Source organism: Armigeres subalbatus, chromosome 2, assembly GCF_024139115.2.
Source record: "Armigeres subalbatus isolate Guangzhou_Male chromosome 2, GZ_Asu_2, whole genome shotgun sequence".
NCBI lineage: Eukaryota > Metazoa > Arthropoda > Insecta > Diptera > Culicidae > Armigeres > Armigeres subalbatus.
Window position 1 is genome coordinate 117493608 of NC_085140.1, and position 25458 is coordinate 117519065.

Consider the following 25458-nt stretch of genomic DNA (forward strand, 5'->3'; position numbering starts at 1 on the left):
GAAAATAACACTTTAAAAAATTGGAACAAAAATCAATGAACCTCATCAGACCCAACTGAGCTTGAGCCACTGGCTTCTTCTATATAAAATTAGCTTTCTGAATAACGTAACTAGCTGTCAAAATGTGCCAATTAGGGTGATATTTTTTCATAAAATTGACCTATTTCTTCGATAAATGTGTTCCATTTGATAGAAATGTCAATTAAAAAGGCCATATTATCTTCACATTAGCGTATGTCAGTGCTATTCAATGTTTTGTGATACAAAACGGGTCAAACAAAACGTTGTATATTTAGTTTCGAAATATTGAAAATCGATTTTTATATTAGTTTAAGACTGCAATATCGAAAAACAACGATTCAACACTTAAAATTAGGGGAAAAACATACAGTATTTTCAGCAAAATTTCTCAAAACATAATATTCTAAAACATTGTCAAAAACCCGAACAAAATTTGTAGAAAAAAATTTTTTTTTTGCTCGGGTATCGCATTAAAACATAATAGTGGATTTCACGGTCTTGATTTTGTCGGGCAACTTTTTGAACACATTCTATGAACAAATCATAGATCTAAATCTGTATTAAACGCCACAATGAGGTTTTGACCGTCTTTTTTCTGAGTTGTTCCAATGTGCGTGCCTAGTGCAGCGGTTCCGGTGCTTCCAATGAGTCCTGGTGTTAGGTGGGACGCTAAACAGCCCTGGCATGACGGCCCTCCGACAAGACAGGAGGTTTGCGCAGGCCCAATAAGCCGCCTTTAAAAACAACCATTACGAACGACATAGAAGATAATACAACTCGATACAATCGGTAACGACCTAGGCGACAATTATATTCAACCTAGAATCAAATTTTACAGAGTCATTGGTATTTATTAACAAATGCTAGTGTTGGAGCAGTGGTTTATTATTTTCATGGTATGAGGTTGTGGAGAAAATACCTAACGCAGAAAAAAACAAATAATTTGTTTTTCGTAACTCAACCTTTAAGTGAACCCCCAAAATGGAATATTTCAACTATACTATTTTTTTATAGGGGTAATGACGGCATTGGCAGGTTTTGTTCTATTATTATTGGGGGTTTTTTTATGACTGATTATGCTCAAATTTGGCCCAAACATTCTTTGCATATCAAAGAATATTGTGGCCAAATTTCATAAAATTCGGTCGACAAAAACCCCCCTGCCAATAATAGAACAAAACCTGCCAAAGCCGTCTGTTCCCCTATATGTTATAGCAAAAAGTAACAATTTTTTAGGTCAAGGTCAAGGTGGGCAAAAATTGAAACTAAAAAAATATACAAAAAGACGGGTTATCCCCGAAACGCTTATATATCATATAATGATATATGATATTTCAATCAAACGCTCTCCTGTTATAGTTGGCAAGTATAACAGAAGTAGCATTTCGAATCGAAAAAAAATCGAAAACGACTGAAAATTTAAAAAAATCGTTTTTTTGCCTTTCTCGTATACTAAGTATACGGTAAAGGCTATATGATCGCTCCAAAAACAAACTTTTTATAGAAGGTCCGGAGACCCATAGTGTTATATACCAATCGACTCAGTTCGACGAATTGAGGTGATGTCTGTGTGTGTGTGTGTGTGTGTGTGTGTGTGTATGTGTGTGTGTGTGTGTGCGCACAAAACGACGCAAAAAATGTCACTCATTTTTCAGGCACTTATCCTCAACCGATTTGCTTGCAACAAATTGCATTCGACGCAGAATCCTTTCCCATTGTTTCCTATTGGAAATTGGCCAGGTCGGACTATGGGATCGGAAGTTATGGCCAAAATACAAATTTATACGTAAAAAATGTCACTCATTTTTCGGGCACTTATCCTCAAACTATTTGCTTGCAACAAATTGCATTCGACGCAGAATCCTTTCCCATTATTTCCTATTGGAAATTGGCCAGGTCGGACTATGGGATCGGAAGTTATGGCCAAAATACAAATTTATACGTAAAAATCGCGTAAAAAATGTCACTCATTTTTCGGGCACTTATCCTCAACCGATTTACTCGCAACAAATTGCATTCGACGCAGAATACTTTCCCATTGTTTCCTATTGGAAATTGGCCAGGTCGGACTATGGGATCGGAAGTTATGGCCAAAATACAAATTTATACGTAAAAATCGCGTAAAAAATGTCACTCATTTTTCGGGCACTTATCCTCAACCGATTTGCTCGCAACAAATTGCATTCGACGCAGAATACTTTCCCATTATTTCCTATTGGAAATTGGCCAGGTCGGACTATGGAATCGGAAGTTATGGCCAAAATACAAATTTATACGTAAAAAATGTCACTCATTTTTCGGGCACTTATCCTCAAACTATTTGCTTGCAACAAATTGCATTCGACGCAGAATCCTTTCCCATTATTTCCTATTGGAAATTGGCCAGGTCGGACTATGGGATCGGAAGTTATGGCCAAAATACAAATTTATACGTAAAAATCGCGTAAAAAATGTCACTCATTTTTCGGGCACTTATCCTCAACCGATTTACTCGCAACAAATTGCATTCGACGCAGAATACTTTCCCATTGTTTCCTATTGGAAATTGGCCAGGTCGGACTATGGGATCGGAAGTTATGGCCAAAATACAAATTTATACGTAAAAATCGCGTAAAAAAGTCACTCATTTTTCAGGCACTTATCCTCAACCGATTTGCTCGCAACGAATTGCATCCGACGCAGGATCCTGTTCCATTGTTTCCTATTGGAAATTGGCCAGGTCGGACTATGGGATCGGAAGTTATGGCCAAAATACAAATTTATACGTAAAAATCGCGTAAAAAATGTCACTCATTTTTCGGGCACTTATCCTCAACCGATTTACTCGCAACAAATTGCATTCGACGCAGAATACTTTCCCATTGTTTCCTATTGGAAATTGGCCAGGTCGGACTATGGGATCAGAAGTTATGGCCAAAATACAAATTTATACGTAAAAATCGCGTAAAAAATGTCACTCATTTTTCGGGCACTTATCCTCAACCGATTTGCTCGCAACAAATTGCATTCGACGCAGAATACTTTCCCATTATTTCCTATTGGAAATTGGCCAGGTCGGACTATGGAATCGGAAGTTATGGCCAAAATACAAATTTATACGTAAAAAATGTCACTCATTTTTCGGGCACTTATCCTCAAACTATTTGCTTGCAACAAATTGCATTCGACGCAGAATCCTTTCCCATTATTTTCTATTGGAAATTGGCCAGGTCGGACTATGGGATCGGAAGTTATGGCCAAAATACAAATTTATACGTAAAAATCGCGTAAAAAATGTCACTCATTTTTCGGGCACTTATCCTCAACCGATTTACTCGCAACAAATTGCATTCGACGCAGAATACTTTCCCATTGTTTCCTATTGAAATTGGCCAGGTCGGACTATGGGATCGGAAGTTATGGCCAAAATACAAATTTATACGTAAAAATCGCGTAAAAAAGTCACTTATTTTTCAGGCACTTATCCTCAACCGATTTGCTCGCAACGAATTCCATCCGACGCAGGATCCTGTTCCATTGTTTCCTATTGGAAATTGGCCAGGTCGGACTATGGGATCGGAAGTTATGGTCAAAATACAAATTTATACGTAAAAATCGCGTAAAAAATGTCACTCATTTTTCGGGCACTTATCCTCAACCGATTTACTCGCAACAAATTGCATTCGACGCAGAATACTTTCCCATTGTTTTCTATTGAAATTGGCCAGGTCGGACTATGGGATCGGAAGTTATGGCCAAAATACAAATTTATACGTAAAAATCGCGTAAAAATGTCACTCATTTTTTCGGGCACTTATCCTCAACCGATTTACTCGCAACAAATTGCATTCGACGCAGAATACTTTCCCATTGTTTCCTATTGAAATTGGCCAGGTCGGACTATGGGATCGGAAGTTATGGCCAAAATACAAATTTATACGTAAAAATCGCGTAAAAAATGTCACTCATTTTTCGGGCACTTATCCTCAACCAATTTACTCGCAACAAATTGCATTCGACGCAGAATACTTTCCCATTGTTTCCTATTGGAAATTGGCCAGGTCGGACTATGGAATCGGAAGTTATGGCCAAAATACAAATTTATACGTAAAAATCGCGTAAAAAAAGTCATTCATTTTTCAGGCACTTATCCTCAACCGATTTGCTCGCAACGAACTGCATCCGACGCAGGATCCTGTCCCATTGTTTCCTATTGGAAATTGGCCAGATCGGACTATGGAATCGGAAGTTATGGCCAAATACCTTTTTTTTATAGAAGAATTACAAAAAAATGTCACCTATTTTTTGGACACCTAAGCTCCATCGATTTACAAGCAACAAGTTGCATTCAACGCAGAATCCTGTCCCATTGTTTCCTATTGAAAATTGGCCAGATCGGACTATGGGATCGGAAGTTATGGCTAAAACGCAAACTTTTACGAAAAAATCGCGTAAAGAATGTCACTCTTTTTTTAGGCATTTATCTTCAGCTGATTTGCTCGCAACAAGTTGCATTTGACGCATAATCCTGTCCCAATGTGTCCTATTGAACATTGGCCAGATCGAAATATGGGATCGGAAGTTGTGTCCGAAACACCATTTTTGCCTTTTGCCTAAAAAGTATACTTTCCGTATATGTTCGCTCCAAAACCAAATTTTTACAGAAGGCCTTGAGTTCCATAGTGTTATATACCAATCGATTCAGCTCGACGAACTGAGATGATGTCTCTGTGTGTGTGTGCGCCCATCAAAAGTGCGAAAAGTTTAGCTCACTTTTTCGGTACTTATCCTCCGAACCGATTTACTTGCAACAAGTTCTATTCCACGCGAAATCCTGCCGTATTGTTTTCTATTGAAAATTTGGAAGAACGGACTATGGGCACAGAAATTAAGGCCAAAATACTTTGTGTTATAAAAAAGCGTGTAGAAAAGCCTAGCTCACTTTTGATACACTTACCCTCGATCGATTTACTCACAACAAATTGCATTGAACGCGGAATCCTGTTCTATTATTTTCTACTGAAAATTGGCCAGATTGGACTATTACCTTAAAAATTGGCCTTAATTTTTGCCTTTCTTGTGCAACAAAGTTGTCTCGAAAGGCTATAATTTCTCTTCGAAAGCGAACTATCGGATCCAAGGATGTTATCGATCATTTAGTAATTTGCGTTCGATCATTTAGTAGTTTGTGAATAACTCATTACAGAAGCTGAATTTCAAAATGTGTTGTATGGTGGACTTCTAGTGCGAAGGTTTTTCTACAACTCTGCCTAATGGATTGTTGTTAGAATTCCACTAATGACGAAGTTATAGCGCTAGTTGCAGTAGCTTTAACTAAATGATTGGAATTTTGTTATCATTTAGTCTAAGTTACTGATACTATAGCTATAACTCGGATACTAGTGGAATTCAAACAACGAGCTATTTGGCAGAGTTGTAGAAAAACCTTCGCACTAGGAGTCCACCATACAACACATTTTGAAATTCAGCTTCTGGAATGAGTTATTGACAAACTACTAAATGATCGAACGCTAATTACTAAATCGGGACTGATTTGCGATTTGGGCGTAACTTATTTTGTAAACAAACATTGCTTTATGGATTACGGAGAATGCAAGCGTTTTCATCCTAAAATAATTCCCTTATCTGGTAGAGGAAAGCTTAATCTGTCGGATCCATACCGTGGTTTCCTCATGAAATGCTTGTTTTAGCAGGAATTCGCCTTACAATGTTTGTTTACAAAATAAGTTACGCCCAAATCGCAAAGCGGTCCCGAAATGATCTATAACATCATTGTCGGATGCTTCCACACTGATACACTTCCCTCCCTCTTCATACGGGAGTTTGGCAGAAGGACGGTCATGAGATTTATATCATAACAAATATTGCCATCCGCTCGCTTGATGGGAATGACATTTTCGTTTTCTTTTTGTGTAGTCGGAGCTTCAGTTTAACAAACATCCAAAAGTAATATTGCAAGAACAGAGAATACTTCTAATTTTGCGGAGCAAAGAAGAAGAAGAAGACTGAGTGTCGGAAACTTCAAATGACATGCACTGTGCGAAAAGTGTTGATATTCCTTGATATCAAGAATATTCGAGAAGTCTAAAATGTTTCAAAAACGCATAAATACGTTCTGAAATGCCTTGAAAGTACCATAAATTTTTTTTAAAATATAAAGCGGCAAGTAACACTCGTTCAAAGTTACATATTTTCTTTGATTTCAATAATCAACATTTACACCGAAAAAATCAACCAAAATTATTTTCCGTGCATCAAGTGATTTGCCGTTTGCGGAACAGCTTTCCGACGGTCGACCGTCGGACCCTCGTTCAAATTTTTCTATCTTCTCGCAATATCCTAAAAATATATGACTGGGTAAAATAAAACAGGGGTATGTACGTCAAAAAGATTGGAAAAGGATAAAAATTGTCGAAATTCTTATTAGCATATTGTAGATCAAGTTGAAAACCGAACTGAGATTTCGCGACAATCACATTTTCTGGCATTTCCGGATGTTGCAACTGCATCGCGAGTAGGGCGCATCTATGCCATAGTCGTGCACCACTCGCGATGCAGTTGCAACATCCGGGAATGGGACAAAATATGATTTTCGGTTTTCAACTGGATCTACAGTATCTTTGCTCGAAATAATCCGATTTTCATAGAACGGACAAGGATTTTTTTTCTTTTTTACTCCTAGCTACTAGCTCATCTATTTTCAAGCACACACATTTTACGAAGGTCGAGAAAGGCACCATCACCGCTAGGTGGATTAATCTGGGTTTTTTATCTTATAACTGCTGTATCATAGAAACGGTTGCAATTAGAAAAAAAACACTGTATTCCTTTTCCGTAAGAAATTTAACGCACTTTCATAAAATCGATAAAAACGTAAAAAATATTTCCACCATTTTTGAAAAACCAACTATTTTTAAAAAAAATATACCTTTTTTGTCCATCATTTCTCCATTATAACTTATAGTGCAAAAAAATACATATATTATCTGCTACAACACATCAAAAAATAAAAAATATTGAAAAATTGGTTTTTGAGAAAATCGATTTTCAACTTTTATTTTCAATTACACTGGGGGAAGTGGAAAAAGGGGGTAAGTGTAAAAATCGACTCGAAAAATTGGAATTGTACATACTTTACAATTTTTACCACATCATAACATTATGAAAGAATATACTTTGATGCTCACACTAATACTAAGTTGAAATGATATAATGATATGATATATACACTAACACGGTTAACGCTTGAACTGTAATTTTAGGTTTCGCGAAAATTTGATTTTTGCATACATAAAATCAATTCTTATTTGCACCAATTGTCACTTTTTCAAGTGAATTTATATCACAGGTTACTATTGCAATACAATTAAACTAATCCCATTCAATTTGTACTGGTTTGCACCATGAAAGCAAATAATTCAAAGTTTTTACACTTACCCCTGGTATCAAACACTGCGGGGGAAGTGGATAATGCTCTAATAACGCAATTTTTTTCTTCCCTCCAGGGCTTATTTCGATAGCTGTGAATCTTAATATGTTCCTTCTTTGTTATCATTGTGATTCCAGTGGTGATTGGACTAATATAAATGAGAAAATGCCTGATTAATCCACCTATCGGTATTGATGCCTTTCACATGTTTTACATATGAAAAAAAAATGTATAAAAAAGTTAAAATAGCACTGATAGGTAAATATATTCTAAAATTCACATTAATTTTTATTCATAACAAGTTTCGCCGTTGAATGCAATTTTTTTGAGAACAAATAGGTTAAGGACAAGTGCTTAAGAATAGCAGATAATTTTGTACGTGCTTTGCGCACACACATACATGCAAATACGCACATACAGACATCATATCGATTCGTTAAACTAAGTTGATTAGTTTATAACCCTGAAAGTCCCATTTTTCCTTTAAAAAGTTCATCTTTGGGGCGAACATATAGATTTTACGTACACTTAGTGTTCGAGAAGGCAAAACCAGCCCTCCCCTAGCTATTACGAGAATTCCTTGAGGATCTATTCCGTTAAGGTAATGAAATTATTCCACAAAAGATACTCAGAGCAATTATCGTATCGATTTTTAGTTATATGTAACTACTCGTCACAATTGAAGATCAAGGTAACATGGGTTTTCCACTTACCCCATCCCACTGGGTTAAGTGGAAAAACAACTCCCTTATTTTAAATTTTTTTTTCACAAATTTTAAGCGACCAAAATGGTATGAATTACCGCACAGTTGGTGCAAAATTGACTGTTTTTGATAGCCCATTTTGATTGAACGCAGTTAGATCATTTAAAATGGTTTTACACTCATTCAAACATGCACTATCGATTTTTCCTTTTCCACTTCCCCCAGTGTACCTTATTTGAACATTTTTTTTCGCGGTGTATATTTTTCCACATACCCCCATTGATTACCCAAGACTTTGCCGAAGACATCAAAACGTTCGGACAGGCCGTTTTCAAGTTAATTTTTTCTTGAATGTTTTCGAGGTGTTTTGCTTAGGCCCTTGTCAAAAGTTAGGCTAGAAAAAAAATGGCAAACCAATTATGCAAAATGGCAAACCAATGATGTAAATTATATTTTTTGGTCACAAAGAATTTATTTGCAAAATTTCAGAGAAATCAAAAAATACAAAAATAAATTGACCTTTGATTTTACAGAGAATTGCTCAGCAACGTTCATTATTGCTACAACTCTACTATAGCAGAACGTTGATTAGATATTGAAAATGGATTCACTGGGAATGGAACTAAAACTTGAGAGAATCAAAACGAGATAGACCTTATTATTCACCGAATTAATTGAATATGTAGTAAGTTTTGCGCGACACAGAAATATTTAAGGGATCCTGATGCCAATTAACATCTGGTCTCCATCATAGTAAAACCCACCTCATATTTACCTTTCGAGAAAATCTTTACTAATGACGCAAACCGCATTTTGCCAACGTGTGCAAATGTATGACAAATTGCTTAAATTATCAAGTAGCGCTCGTAAACACTTGGCATCGCACCGTCGCTAGTCGTTGTTGAATTGAATGCCAACACGTACGCCGCAGGAACAAAACTATAAAGGCTAAAAATACTTAAACTAAATATCAGGTATTTTCCACTTTAGAACGTCGACGCATCGACGTTCGGTTGGGAATAAATATTTGCATGTGGACCACCTTCTTCTTCTTCTTCTTATTGGCATTGCATCCCCCACTGAAAAATTGCCGCCTCGTTACTTAGTGTTCATTCAGCACTTCCACAGTTATTAACTGCGAGGTTTCTAAGCCAAGTTACTATTTTTTTTGCATTCGTATATCATGAGGCTAACACGATGATGCTTTTATGTCCAGGTAAATCGAGACAATTTCCAAACCGAAAATTGCCTCGACCGGCACCGGTAATTGAACCCAGCCACCCTCAGCATGGTCTGCTTTATAGCCGCGCATCTGACCGCCCGGCTAAGGAGGGCCGCCAATTATTTTCCAAGTATTATGCCGATGCAAACTCAACTACAATATGTTTCCTATCGATTAACATTTTATAACATCTGATGAATAAACGCCAATAGACTGATTTGGTGGATGAACAAAGAAGATGTTAGACACGCCTGGAGCTTCACAAAGGTTCTGAACCAGTTTTGAATCAGTCAAGCAAGATTTTGTATAAATTGATCTAGTGTGCCTTGCTGCTATTGGCTCAGCATTTGGCATTTGAAGCAACAATAATTCTAAGCCTACTACGTTCTGAGCAAGCACAAATACGGTCAGCTTGTTCAACTGTCTGTTCAGTTTAAAGATAAGATGTTATGATTAAACACACACATTAAACACACTTATAGGTATTATACGTAAATGTAATGCCGTAATATAATTTCTACGTAGACAAACAGAAGTAATGCTTTTTAACTTTTGTTAGCAAAATCATCATCAAAAACTTAGAACCGTATTAGACGAGTTTAGTACTTTCCATTTAATTCCACTACGTTTTGTTATCTTTACAGATACGTATTTCGACCTCAACTGTGAGGCCGTCTTCAGTGTCTCGTACTTGACTCGACTCCACTAAAAGAGCTAAAATTATTTTTCTGGTCAAAAACTAGAAATCTCGAAGTGCTATGTCTGTTCGTCTGTAATTTCTTTTTCGCCCTAATGACGAAGACCGAAATTTCGCGTCATTAGATGTCTATTGCACTCTCCACAGTAACCTAATTCAGTACCCATATACCTCAGCGAAGTGTTCTTCGTCCATGACATCCCAACAATTGCACTGATTCAGTTTTTTGTCCTTGTTTTTTTTTCAGATCCCTGACGTAGCCACAATGGAAACCACGGACAGCTCCAGCTACAAACGACTGATATGTAAGTACACTATTCTACAATCTACAGCTAGCTGAACCTCGCAATATTCTCGGAAATGGTGCCATAATTCGGAGCAAAATAACGCAGTTGTGATCCGTGGGAAATAGATTGGTAGGTGTGGAACGGTATGGAAGCATAGTCCAAAATGCTCCACTCGGGGAAAAAACTTGATGAAAATGGCAACGTTCATGAAATAATATTTCAATCTAACAGTGATTGTGTTTTTTTTTTGGAAATTGGATTTCCCCCCAATTCGCTTTCCCTCTGTTATCAAATTGTTTTTCTTCATGGGGATTTTTATCACCGCCTCCAACAAATAAGAGGAAAATGTGTGACACTTACCTTCATATGAGTAGGCCATTCTATCAGAAAAGCTTTCTCAATGTCTTTGATATATTGTTTGCTCGACAGGATAGCGTGGATGTCTGCTGGAGTCTTTCCCACGCTTGTTTGTCGATACGATGATATGCTGTTATTACGTGTGATAATCAAGCATTAAATTTTCGGAAAACTCGGGAATCATGACTAGGATTTATCCGCACACGACATTGCACCAAATGTTTTGATGTGTGGAGGTAATAGATAGTGATCGAGGACCTTTTTTTTGTTCAGCAAACAGTGTTCAAGTTTCGGCACTCAAAATATACGTCTAAGCGCTCAGAAAGTATTGCTTTCGCATTTCCTTTCGCTATAATATGTGTATCAAACAAACAACTAAAATGAAAAATGGTGGAGAACTGATTGTGGTTTAATTTCCCAATAATTCACCAATAATTCAATAAATGTATTACCTGTGTCACTGGTTTGAGCACGAGCTTAGAGTGTTTCAAATTTTGACTTTTTCGCTCCCCTGTGCTTGAACGATAACATTTGCTGTTTTGATGATTTTTAATTGAATTGATTCTAATTTGACTGAGCACGAGAAATTTGAAGTTTGTATGGCATTTACTATAGAAATCGCCCCGTGTGTGAAAGATCGTTTCGTGATATGGCCCATTAACTATTAAAATATATCCAACCCGCAGACTTCATAGATTATTTCCTAATCTGTAAGACAGTTGTTGTTGTGAAGCGATCGGATTTTCGTAAGCAAAGTTATGAAGATAACAAAATTGCTATTGTTTTGTTATTCTTTGATGTGTTCAATTTAATCCCCACGATTAAGTATTTCCTTAAGAACTTTTTTTGCAAGCATCAAATTGTTTCGCAACAAAGACTTTTTGTTCACTTGCTAAATTTCCTATGTTGCCGACGTACTCATATATTTAAGGAGCTCAATGAGCAACGTTGCAAAACGATTTTCCACAAAAGTTACTGTTTTCATAGTAATTTTCATAAAGAAAAAATAGCAATTTTCATACAAACTTCAAACCGCGCGTGCTCAGTCAAATTACAACCAAATTAGTCAAAATTTGAATCACTCTAATGAGCATGATTGACTGCCCACGGTTGTTACTCCGTTACTGCCAGGCCAGCTGTAATTACAAAGAGAACGAACAGATGATATTTGGGACTAATATATACTTCAATGTGTAAAAATTGGTGACCCAAATTTAAGTAATACCGGCGCCGGCCGTGTTCGAATGCAAGTCAATTAAGGAATGGGTAGGAATATGTTGACATGATACTCGCATTAATAGAGGCTGATGAGTCATCTGCACTTCAACGAGTGATCACTGGGATGTTGGCTGCGATACCAGATCTACGAAAATTTCCGTAGATTTACAGAATTGAATGCTTTCTACGGATTTACGGAACCATCGATTACTAGCACACTTTCAGTTTCAATTGGTGTTGTTTCAAATTTCGCTTTGCATCGCTTGAGTATACAATATGTAAGTTCCTGATATATGGATTTCTATTTAGAGGGAAAGACCGTTGCAAATAGTTATTGAAACATATGTCCTATAGGTCGCCGAAAGGTCAAGGGAAGATAATAATTATTTAAAAAATTAAAAAATCAAAAAACTCCTTGGATTTACAATGATATGGAAATGCTAATATCATCTTCCAAACTTAGACGTACATGTTCATTCAGGGTTGGGAAAAATCAAATTTTCGAAAAATCGAGAATGATCAAATTCACCCGCGATTTTACTTTTAAATTTTCAAGTGATTCAAACTCGCCAGCGATTAAGAATCGTTTGAAAATCGTATCTTGATTTGATGCATTTACCGTTACATTTTGAACTCTTTTTCCTCACTAGCATGAAGCTATAACGCCAAATAGAAGATATAACGGGACTGTTGGCAATTATCTATTATTAGTGAAGATTAATGATTGAATGAAAATTCTGTGTTTATTATCGTTTGAGTACAAAATTTGAGAAGTTGTCGCCGGCGACAACTCGCCTACTGTTTTCACGTGAGAAGTTTTCACATGAAAATTGCAATCATGATCGTCTGATAATGATTAAGCACAACACTGTTCATGATAGAATTAGAGGCGAAAGTATAGAATTGATAGCTCCGTTAGGATACGGCAGGCATGAAGAATGTTTTATAGAAGTCGATTTGAAAGCGGTGGAGGGCAAAATTTGTGATGGTATATAATTAAGTACAGACCTCTACAATTTGCTTTTTAAAAAAAGACATTTATTCACTTAACGGGAGAATCACATTACAATCAAGGTCCTATCTGTTTTAAGTCTAAATTATAACTGAGCTCTCTGAATAAAAATTGGTTAACTGTCCCTGCTGTTCGATGGACTGATTAATTGCTGCGTAAGGCCTTTGGTGTCGTAGTCGTTGTTGCCACCTTGGTTCTGCTGCGTCGGGAGTCCAAGGTGCATTCGGTTCGCTGTGTTGCTGTTGCTATGGTCGCTGTGGATGCCGGTCATTTACTTGCTGCGTCAGCAATACCAAGGCTATTTATTTGGTGCATCATGAATAGCGCATCCGGTGCTATGGTCGTTGATATCCATAATATCCAAACTTGATTTGAAGCGTCAGGGATGGCGCATCCGGTATTGTTGTAGTCGATATCCAATAATGTCCATAACTTCCCCCGCCTAAGATTGAACCGTCTCGGGTCAACTTCTCATGAAGAGCCAGGTGTTTGGATGCGAATGAAGTCTCGGATGCCTCGTACTTCTCTGGTTATGTAAATGAAAATAGAAATAATGATCTTAGATACGATGATAATGCTTCCAACGTTAATTGAACTATTTTTGTGATTTTGCTTGTATCGATGACGGTAGTCTCTTTGTTTTCTGAGACTTTGTTTTCCCTATACCTCTCCTGGTGTTTGAGGTTGTTCCTTTTGCGCTCATAAATCGTTTCATCATCAAGGAAATGGTCGGGGTCTTCCCTATTTTTGTTGACTTTGTCCAGGAATTTGATTTTGTCCTCTCTTTGTCTGGCCGCGTACACTCTGAATAGAGCTTCCTTCTGCTCGATCCTTTCGTTAAGATCCTCTGGGATTGGGTCCTCGTTTCTTACGCCAAAAAATAATTCATTTGGTGTCAATTTTGTCTGAGAATGAATAGAATCGTTGTAAATTGACACGGCAAGATTTATTCTTGTTGTTTCGGCTAGATCTTTCGTGGATTCTTTAATTGACAAAATGTTGTGGAGTTCCCTCAGCGTTCTATGGACAATTTCCACGGTTCCGTCCGAGGAAGATTGTCCAACGCTTGTGTGGTGGTATTCTACGTTGTTTTCTTCAAGGAACTCTTTCAGGGTTGTGGAGGTGAACGATGCTTCTTGATCCATGACTAATAGAGAGGGCTTTCCTAAAGTAGAGAAGAAGTGTGTTATTGCCTTGAGAATATGTACGGTGGTGTTCCGTGATTTTACGGGAATTGCCATGGAAAACTTGTCACAAAGTGTTAGGTAATGTTTGTTGTGTATGATAAAAATATCCATGTGAACAATTTCCAACGGTCTTTTCGGAGTTGCAGTCAGTTTAAACTTTTGTTTATATGGATGTCTTTCGTACTTAGCTTTTTGACAAAGCTTACAGATGTTGATGAACTTCGTAATCTTGCTTTTCATTCATGTGAAAAAGTATGTGCGGGAAATGTGTGATTTGGTTTCGTTAATTCCTCTGTGTTTGTTATTGTGTTGAGTCCGAATAATTTGATCTTGTTCTAATTCGTCGGTAATGTCCTCTAGTTTTTTCTGAGTCCAAAAAATTTTAAACGATTTTGCTCTTGAAAAATAATTTTTGTATACAACTTGCAGGCTTGTTAATATTTTTTCGCTACAATAGAGTCCAGTTGCGCATTTTGTTGAAGCGTACTCTTTTAAAATGTTTATCAATATCGCTGGGCTAAAAAAAAATTTTATAATAGTTCTGTGGTAGTTTCTGAACAAGGTAAGAGATTCTCGGCTGTCTTCGTTCATTTTTTCCAGAATAATTTGGTTACGAAATTCGTTCAAAGGTCTTAGCGATGATGGAATGAATTCGTTATCGTCAGTGTCGGCAGAATGTTGGGTCATGTTATCGCTGTCATCATTAGCCGAATTTGCATTTACCTCTGGTTTTTCATCCTGGTGTTGAGGGTGCCCTTTTTATATTTGATATCGAATTCATACTCTTCGAGAGCCAGTTTCCAATGAAGGAGTCTCCTGTTCAAATATTTTTTCTGCCGGAGCCACACAAGTGGTTTGTGATCCGTGCGGATTTCAAAGTGGTTTCCAAAGATATAGGGTCTGAAATGTTTTGTTTCCCAAACAATAGCTAATAACTCTTTTTCGGTAGCTGAATAATTGCATTCTGCATCATTCAGTGTCCTTGATGCGTTTACCATCTTCAAATTTTTGGGACAAAACAGCTCCCAATGCAAAGTCACTTGCATCCGTTTCCAAAATAAATTTCTTGTTAAAGTCTGGATATTTTAGAATAGGATCTGTTGTCAATAAGTGCTTGCAATCATTGAAGCAGCTAATAAACTCTTCGTTATGGACGATTTTTGCGTCCTTTTGCAAACACTTTGTCAACGGTTTCGTAAATTTAGCGAAATCGCGAATAAATTTCCTGTAATAACCAAGTAGTCCCAAAAAGCCTTTTATCTGGATAGTGGTTTTTGGAAGTGGCCAGTTGATGATTTTCACAATTTTATTGGGATTAGATTTGATGCCATCCTGGGTTATTATATGACCTAAGAATTTACATTCTTTTTGAAGAAACTCGCACTTGTCGAATTGGATTCTGAGATTGGCTTGAGTAAGTCTTTGAAGTACTTTGTTCAGATTATCAAGGTGTTGTTGTAAAGAGCTTCCAAATATGATGATGTCATCTAGATAGACTAGGCCAGAGCTTCCCAAACTTTTGGGTATGCGACCCACCTAGCAAAATTCTATATGTCTCGCGACCCACCTATGAAAAAATGCATTTTACCAAGTAGTATTAAACATTGATTGAATCAGAATGTCATCTGTTTCGCAAGTTTTACAAAAATATTCACGTTGCCTTCATGCACAAATGCAAAAAACGACAAACATGATATTGTTTGTCAAAATGTTTTTATTTTACTTCATTAAGGGGACAGCTTTTAGGCATAAATGTTTTCTAAAATAGCGTGGTGATGAATATTTAAAATAAAATGCGGTTTGAACTTGAAATTATGTTCCTGAAAAAAATGATCAAAAGGTTCGGCATTCGAGCTGCAATTAATATTTGTTCTACGCGACCCACCAACAATCCGCTCGCGACCCCCCTGGGGGTCGGGACCCACAGTTTGGGAAACCATGGACTAGGCAACAATTCCCGATTAAATTACCGAGTATATGATTCATCACGCGCTGGAAAGTAGCTGGCGCGTTTTTAAGTCCAAATGGCATGCGAATGAACTCATAATGACGGTTTTTTGTCTGTCTTTAGGGTGCACTTCAATTTGATGAAACCCAGATTTGAGGTCCAACGTAGTGAAGTAATTGCTGCTATCAAGAATTTCTTCGATGCGTGGAATTGGGAACTTATCATCCACAATCTTCTCATTCAATTTCCGGTAGTCTATTACAACACGCCATTTTTTCTTACCACTAGCATCAAGTTTCTTTGGAACAATCCATATTGGAGATGTCCAAGGAGAAATGGAATTTTGGATGATACCATCTGCCAGCATTTCGTTGATTTGTTTCTTGACTTCAGCTTTATGAATATGGGGGTACCTGTAGGTTTTTGTATGGACTGGAATGTCATCCGTGGTTGGATATACGAGAAGCTTGGTGGGTTGGATTGGAATTAAAGTTATTAATTTCAGCAACATCATTCACTCCTGAGGTTTTTGCAGGCTTTGTCCAGTTAAAAATAACAGATTCACCGAAATTTCTTATAAAAACTTTCGCAAAGCCGTTTCGGCCTACTGATGGAATTACGGCGTTGCTTATTTTAATATCTTCGGATAGTTAGACATTACCATTCTGCTGTGAGACTGGAATCCTTATAATTTCTGCTGAGTTTTCGGTAAGTGTGATTTGTGGGGGGCCCAACTTCCTTATAAGCATGGTTATAGTTTTGTGAGGGAGAATTAGTTTATGATTAGTCATGTTGATCAGCGCCTCAAAATCAGATAAAGATTCGTATCCAAGAATACCATCGAAAAATGTATGAAATTTAAGTAGGTAGAAGGTTGCTTTTCGGTTTAGGTTAAAAAGAGTTGTGACAATTTTTTTATCTGCTATATGTTTTCCTGAACTGTTCGAAATATTTAAGGCTCTACAATTTTGTTGTTTGTTTTTTAGAATAAAACTTGGCGAAATGAAGTTTTTGTTTGAACCACTGTCTACAAGAATTCTGGCATCTTTTCCAAACAGGTTTATAATGACATATGGAAGACCGTTAATAGCGTTCACGTCTGCGTGTCTGGAGGGAGGGGGATCTGAAAATCTACATCCGATTCCAATAATTCGTCTTCGGAGTGGCTTTCTTCCTCTGGTTCCTCCGGACTTTCGTGTTCTGCATCGTGATTATAAACTCTGTTCTGATTGGAACGCAATGATGGGTCAATTTCCATAGGGCTCACTTTTTGCCTATCAGACATCGGTCTTTGGAATCGTGTGCTATTATTTCTATTCTCTTGCTTAGGGAACGTTTTGCTGAAAATCTTACTACTATGACTCGGGATGTTATTTCGGTGTGTAAATTTCTTCGTTGTTTCTGCACACTGAAATCTGCACAAGAATGCGTATGCTGCACAAGAATGCGTATTACTTACGGTTCTCTCGTTCCTAAAGGTTTGAAAACCACCGCTTCTTGTAAAGTTTCTGCTCGGCTGGCACAAGTCTCCTACGTGTTGAGGGATGGCGATGAAGGATCCTGTTCACGGAACGTCTTTGCCGGCGAGTCGATGTCACGGATTGGACACTAAATCATTGATAGTCTTTTATTCGGAATATTTTTGCGCGTAGGGTTTTCCGTTGTCGGCGTAGCACCAAGTTAGAATTCGGTAGTCGGGATTTCCGAACCGAACTTTCTTCCGAAGTTTTATTTGTCAAACTAATTTAAGCGTTGTTCAGCGCATCTTTAGGCGAATCCAGCGCACTACTTCCGAAGTTGGGAAAGTTGCCTGTATCTGGAGAAAAATCCAACTTCGATATAAAAAGCGGTATAAATTTATTCCGGATACACAATAAATCACTTAAAGTCTTTCACTCGGAATATTTCTACGCGACGGGTTTTTCAGTGGACCAATTTTTGGTCCTTCGAACCGTATAGCTTCCCAATAATACGGCTCGAAGGACCATTATATTGAATTACCGGAACCTCTTCAACATAGCGAGAGATAATTAGAGTGCGCTGCCATAAACGTCATTAATTTCAAGGCTCAAGCAAACCCAGTCGTCTGGATTCTTGACTGAACAATTCATAATACAGCTCAAACATATATTAAACATTTTATTACATATACATCATTGCTTAAAAAATTTATACTGGCGGAGTTCAACTGGGACACAATGGTGCACGCGACCCACTAAACTGAATATTTTCCCTCAAATTTGTTTGTTTACGCCAAAACAAAATTGTTCTTAAAAATGATTTTCCCCATTTTTTATTAATCCTGGAGGAAACCTAGAAAAAAATTCTTGAGAAATCTAAGCATTTTTTTAGGGAATTCCATTTGACATTTCAATGTAAAACCTTCGAAAAACCCTGAATCCCGAAGTTACTTAAGAAATTCTATTAGAAACTCCGTCGGAAATTCCTTTAGCAATTCTCTCAGAAATCCCTACTTCTTCGGAAAATCCTTCAATAATTCATTCGTTAATTCCACCAAAAATTCTTTCGGGGGATCCTCCAGGAGTTCCTAATAATTTTCAAAAAATCCGCCAGTAATTCCATTGTACATTCTTCCAGGAATACCTTCGGAAAAGTCCTTGTAAATTTCTCCAGAAGTTTCTCCGAAAGTTTCTACGGGAAATCATCTGAAAATTCTTCTTAAGACTTTTGATTGTCGACCATTCTTTTACAAAACTTTGGAAATTCCTTTTATAATTCGTTCGGATACTCCTAGAGCTTCGTCATAGAATTTTCTAGAAAAAATTCCAAATGAACTACCAGAAAAATTTATGAATAAATGGAATTTTTCGTGTAGCGATTTCCATAAAAAAAAAATTAAATAATTTTTGAATTAATTCAAGTAGAACTTTCTGGAAATATTACTAAAGGAATTTTTGAAGGATTCCCTTAATAATCCCTAGAACAATTTCTGATCATATTTACGGAAGATTTTTTTACGGAACTTACTAAGGTAGTCCTATAGAAATTTCCGAAGAAATTTGTCGGAAGTTAGTGAAATTCGAAAGCAACTCCTTTTGGAGGTTCTGAAGAAGTTTCTGAATTCATTTGCAAAGGATTTTCCAAAGGAAGTCCTGCTGGAATTTTAAAATGAATTCCTGGAATAGTTTTTGATTGAATATCTAGAGGATTTTTGAAGGAATTTAAAAAAATATATAGTATGACTGAAGAATGTTTTTGGATGACTAACCGAATTAATTTCTGGAGGTTTTTCGCATAGAATTGTTTAGAATATTCACAGAAAAATGTCTAGAAGACTTTCCAAAGTATTTTTGGATAAATTTATGAAATAGCACCAGGATGATTATTTCTTGAGCAACTCCTGGATTAAATAGATGTTTGGTAATGGATGGATTGTAATCTCGATATTTAGATGGTTTTCTTCGTTTGCAATCTGAATTTCAGTGTAAAAATTGGGTTTTGACGTAGGACTTACGTCTTTCTTTACTATACTGGGTGTCATTTAGATTTTTGGAAATCGAGAGCGTTACGCTGGAAGGGAAGATTTTGAACGTTACTAGCGCCTTTATCTTTCGACGGATTTTTAAGATTTATATATCAATCGACTCGGACACTCTCCAGCATTTTGCCTATTTCACTGAAACTTAAGATTATTAACGATAAGCTATTGAAAATTTTAATTCTTGTCAAAGCCAAAGTAAAAATTTCATATGTAACCAATCCCGTGCATTCCTAACACGGACATCAGAATACGGTATGTGACGGGCCTTCGGGTCTATCGGAAGATTTTCTTTGTGTATAAAAGAAGCAGTGCCTGCCGTGTGCGAGTCATTACAATTTGTGACAGCAGCGCGTACTGACGTGATTTTAGCTCGCACATTTTTCGTTTCATTCGTTCGTTCGCTGTGTTTACCTACACAGCGACAGCATGCAGTCACCAGCGGTAGAACTGCCGGTGGGTCTGCGAATATGCATGAAAGAAGTGGGCGACTTTTTTTTGTCATTCTGTGCTTGATGATGGTCGGATGCAATGGTGTCGGTTGCGATGGATTCAATCGCCCATCGCATCGTTCGGAGTTCGGTGGTGGATGAAGAAGAATAAAAATAGAGAGATTTGGTCTGCTCATCCAGGTTCCATAATTCAAATGATCCCGGGATGAGTACGAGTCATGTCATATGACTGACCATATGTTAAGTTGTGCTTGGTACTAAACGACATGAACATTAAAACATGGTTATACTATAACAGTTCTGATTTCATATCAAATAAAATCAACTGATGAAAATAAAAATTTGATTAAAATAATTGCTTTTATTTATTTGCAGAAGGTATTAGCAATTAAAGATGCACAATTAGCAATAGTGTTAATATCCATTTTAGATTAGAAAATTTTGCTGTATTACATGTAAATGTTTTAAAAAAGTCCGCAAAAATAATTTCCAGAAGAATATTTAAATAAACTTTATCTTATTCTTTGTTTTTGCCTTTCTCGTATACTAAGTATACGGTAAAGGCTATATGATCGCTCCAAAAACAAACTTTTTATAGAAGGCCCGGAGACCCATAGTGTTATATACCAATCGACTCAGTTCGACGAATCGAGGTGATGTCTGTGTGTGTGTATGTGTGTGTGTATGTGTGTGTGTGTGTGTGCGCAAAACTACTCAAAAAATGTCACTCATTTTTCGGGCACTTATCCTCAACCGATTTGCTCGCAACAAGTTGCATTCGACGCAGAATCCTGTCCCATTGTTTCCTATTTGAAATTGGTCAGATCGGACTATGGGATCAGAAGTTATGGCCAAAATACAAATTCATACGAAAAAATCGCGTAAAAAATGTCACTCATTTTTCGGGCACTTATCCTAAACCGATTTGCTTGCAACAAGTTGCATTCGACGCAGAATCCTGTCCCATTGTTTCCTATTTGAAATTGGTCAGATCGAACTATGGGATCAGAAGTTATGGCCAAAATACAAATTCATACGAAAAAAACGCGTAAAAAATGTCACTCATTTTTCGGGCACTTATCCTCAACTGATTTACTTGCAACAAGTTGCATTCGACGCAGAATCCTGTCGCATTGTTTCCTATTTGAAATTGGTCAGATCGAACTATGGGATCAGAAGTTATGGCCAAAATACAAATTCATACGAAAAAACGCGTAAAAATGTCACTCATTTTCGGACACTTATCCTCAACCGATTTGCTTGCAACAAGTTGCATTCGACGCAGAATCCTGTCCCATTGTTTCCTATTTGAAATTGGTCAGATCGAACTATGGGATCAGAAGTTATGGTCAAAATACAAATTCATACGAAAAAATCGCGTAAAAAATGTCACTCATTTTTCGGGAACTTAATCTCAACCGATTTGCTCGCAACAAGTTGCATTCGACGCAGAATGTCTCATATTTTCTTATTGAAAATTAGCCAGATCGGACTATGGGCTTAGATGTTATGGTCAAATTACTATTTATTGTGAAAAAGAGTTCAAAAAAGTCTAGCTCACTTTCTTAGCACTTAGACTTCATCTATTCCCCAAGCAACACAATTTCAACAAATCTGGTTGCAGTAACCATATTGTGACTGAATACGGTCATATATAAGTTACTCTGATTGATGTGCAATATGTGTGCTTCTCAGGTCGCTCGCAACAGATTGCATTCGACGCAGAATCTTGTCCCATTGTTTCCTATAGAAACTTGGCCGGATCGTACAATTGGGTCAAAAGTTATGGCGAAAATACTAATTTTAAAACTACTAAATAAAATGCCATTTTTTGCTCTTATGCTCATCCGATTTGTTTGCAACAAATTGCGTTTGGCGAGAATTTTTTTTATGCATGTAAACAAATATGAAAAATAAGACCAATCCACATATTGGTGTTATTTGAGATTTTTCCAAACCTTTTGAACGAACGAGAAAGGCACCATCACCGCTAGGTGGATTAATCTGGGTTTTTTTCTGAGAAATTGTATCATTAAACTTGACGTAGACATGGAGTTTGGAATCAAAACATTATATAATTTTTCGTTGATGTATTAGCAGAATCTCTTCTATTTTAGTATAGTTACTGCTCCTTGACTTGTTTCTTATTGTTGTGATTTTTTTATCATCAGTCATCATTACGCATGGTAGCAAAAAGAAGCATCGAAATTGGTCCTTTATTTTTTGTTTGGAATACGGGACAGTTTCCTCAAAATAGCACATTTTGCCCAAGTCAGAAAATTTTATAAATAGAATTGTTTAACTTCAAATACTATCATCAATAAGAGATCTTTAAATTCCCTACACTTGCTTGAGTAAATAAGGGCTTAATAGTTAGAAACAAGGAAATTCTAATTATGTATTTAATTATTTGTTTTATTTCCAGATGTTTTGGATACACAAATTGCTAATAATTCTACACAGCATGGAAGTTGTCTCTCAATATCAATACCTATAGTCAAATTCTATAGATCCAAAAGATAAAAGTTAAATGTAAATACGTTACGTTTATACAAGTCCTACGTCTACTCGCGGTTATGTTGAAAACATTACCCATTGCTCGCTTTGTTTTACTTATGTACTGGATTAGTTAGACGCTAAATTATGATTAAACTAATACCGTCAAAATCAATGGTGAATCCACATTACCACAACAATGGCACCGCCAGCACTACAGCTCAATAATTTAAAATGTTTTGAGAAATAAGAAGTCTATAATATTGAACTGATTCTATGTTGAAATTTTCAACGGAGTTCAATACATAAAATGTGAAAACGGTAGCATCACCATTGGAAACAGAAACTGTCAAAAATATGTATAGCAACTACCATTACGGAGAGTATGGAAGTGTGTGTATAGGACACTATGCCTAGAATCTATTTATTTTTGGTTCTTCATGAAAGTTAGGATATACCAAGAGCAGTAACTAAAAGTTTTGACGGTTAGTGGTCTTGTTGTTATCTAATTTCTATGCATTAAGAAAAGTTTGAGATCAGTTGTGTAATGTTCTGTATACTAAAATTGTGGAGCAGCTCCGAAATAGGGCCAGCCAAGCATTTTTGAGCGGATCTACGGAATTGAAGTTGAAGCAATCTGAAATCGCTGGATGTTGGATATATGGGGTAGGAAGGTACCGAGGCTCGTTTTGGTAAACGTTTTGCCACCTGTCATGTGTAGTTTTTCCGCAGAAAGCAGAACAGAATAACGCGAGTCTCGAGACTGATCTGTCCTGATCGCGCACCAATTCATTAACTTTTCGACTGCACACAGCAGAGCAAAATAACGCGAGCTTCGAGAGCTTTTAGTGGAATGTCTTCACTTGTCAAAAAACTATGGCGATTAAATTAAAATTGAAGTGTTATTTTAAGGGGGGCTGTCCAAATGGTAAGATAACCATGTTTACAGTTGATAATCATTTTTAATAAATCTGGCCAATTGGTGGCGAGTCTCCCAGCCTTCCAAAGGCATTGCCCTTGTTAATAATCAATCACCCCTTGCTTACACGAACATGTCCAGCATATGTAGGGGAAGAGGCCCCAAAACGCCCCTCCAAGCCAAAACACCTTTCGTGGTTTCCCTCATATTTACCGTCATTAAGTCCGTAATAAAACTAGATCTAAAATTATGTAGGTTAGGCGAAAAAAGTTTCAAAATAGTGTATGGGAAGGTCGAAAAACCGGAAATTTCTACATTTTGAAGAAACATCTAATATTTTGGCGAGGCAACACGCCCTAATGGCACTAACTTACAAAGTACTTACATCTCCACCCACTATCCATACCAGAATGCTGATTCGACGACGCGTGGTGCTTTGTTCCCTAGGAGCTGCCAACTAAAAGGCGTTTTGCCTCATGAGTTTTCCGGTAACCGAATATCACCACTCTTTTGAAATGTGAATATTATCAATATGATTGAGATTTTTGACAATTTTTGAATGGCATCAACTAGCTATCTTGTTTAACTGATGCATAATGTGAAAATACCCATGAATAGCGTTACAAATAAGACAATAAAGCTCTGTTTGCTTAGCTAGGGCATATTGCTCCCTCTTCCCCTAGCACTTTTTCATAAACACTACCTACTCTTTTGCTTCTACGGCGGTCATTGTTCTCTTTCTATTGTTTTACTGTTTGTGCGAATCATCGCAGAAACAATTTTTCTGGGTTTTTCGACCCCCCCTCCCACCATGTAAGATTTTTTCCACACAAAAGATTTTTTATTTATATGACGCGTAAGATATTTTCAGACCCCCCTCCCCCATAAGTGCTTACGTAATATGTGTACGGCCCCCAAGAACTAACCGCATCAGACAGCGATCGTAATGGGACTCTGAAAATTTACTGGGTTTGTAAAGAATTGATTTTTTTTTAAATTTTTACTTTAATAAGTAATAGTTTCAATGGGCTTGAAAAGTTGCTGGAGAGTTTCCGATTCGATTAATAATAAAATCTCAAAAATCCATCGAAAGATTAGGGATCTATTAGCGTTTGAATTCTCGCCTAATGTCGTGACGGTCTCGATTTTGGAAATTTTAATTTTATACCCTATATCCGAGTCTTCTCCTTAGACGTAGTTTACGTCAAAATAATTTTGAATTGTATAATAGTGGTCCACCTTATTACACAGTATTCGATAAAAAATCTTTTGATTTTCCACGACGAATTCTCCCGAATTTCCACACTTCCCTGGAATAATTCATTCATTCCCGATTAAAACCTTGTAATCCAATCGAAGGCTCAGTGAATCAACATCATGTACGCGGAACTGCCGCAGTGATAAATTATGGAAAGCGTCGAAATTGCCCTACCTCAATGCATAATAATCGATCGTTTCCCAAGTGAAAAATCACGCTATTTGTGCGGTCCCCCCCACAGATTCCACGAGGATTTGAATTGCGCAATAATGATTACCATCCACAATTCCAGGAGTTCGCCGCTTGCCAAGCCGGTTCAACGTCGATGACTGGCCGCCCTTCGGTAATACACATAGCTGATAATAATGTTAACGAACACAATTTAATTGTCATCACTTTTATTTATGTCACCCGGGAAGTCGGTCGTATCCGGCTAAGCTGAACCCAATGTTGGTTGATAGGTCAATAGTAGTAGGTGACAGTTTGTGGTGCTAATAATAGTCGAGGCTGCATTTGCTTTGGAATGGAATGAATCACAATTTAATTGAATTCTAATTATGGCTCAGCTGGTGTGCGGATCCAATTGACCCCGCGTTTAGATAGTGGTCGCAAGTTTTCTTCTCCCATTTATTTACACACACACACACACGTACAGACATCACTTTTATTCGTTGCCTTAATGGAAAATTTAAAAATAAAGTAAAGCACAGTAACATAGCCGTTATGTGCCAAATTAGCAATGTCAATGCTGA

The 25458-nt window shown here is 37.1% G+C and overlaps 1 protein-coding gene across 5 annotated transcripts in view; it reads left to right on the forward strand.

Moving 5' to 3' along the window:
* LOC134210707 (uncharacterized) overlaps positions 1-25458 on the forward strand; it is an 869243-nt gene that overhangs the window by 549524 nt on the left and 294261 nt on the right. For all 5 annotated transcript variants that reach the window (XM_062686933.1, XM_062686936.1, XM_062686934.1 and 2 more), the window contains one exon: positions 10321-10378. In XM_062686933.1, coding sequence (XP_062542917.1) covers positions 10321-10378 — 58 coding nt within the window. The remainder of the gene's footprint in view (positions 1-10320; positions 10379-25458) is intronic.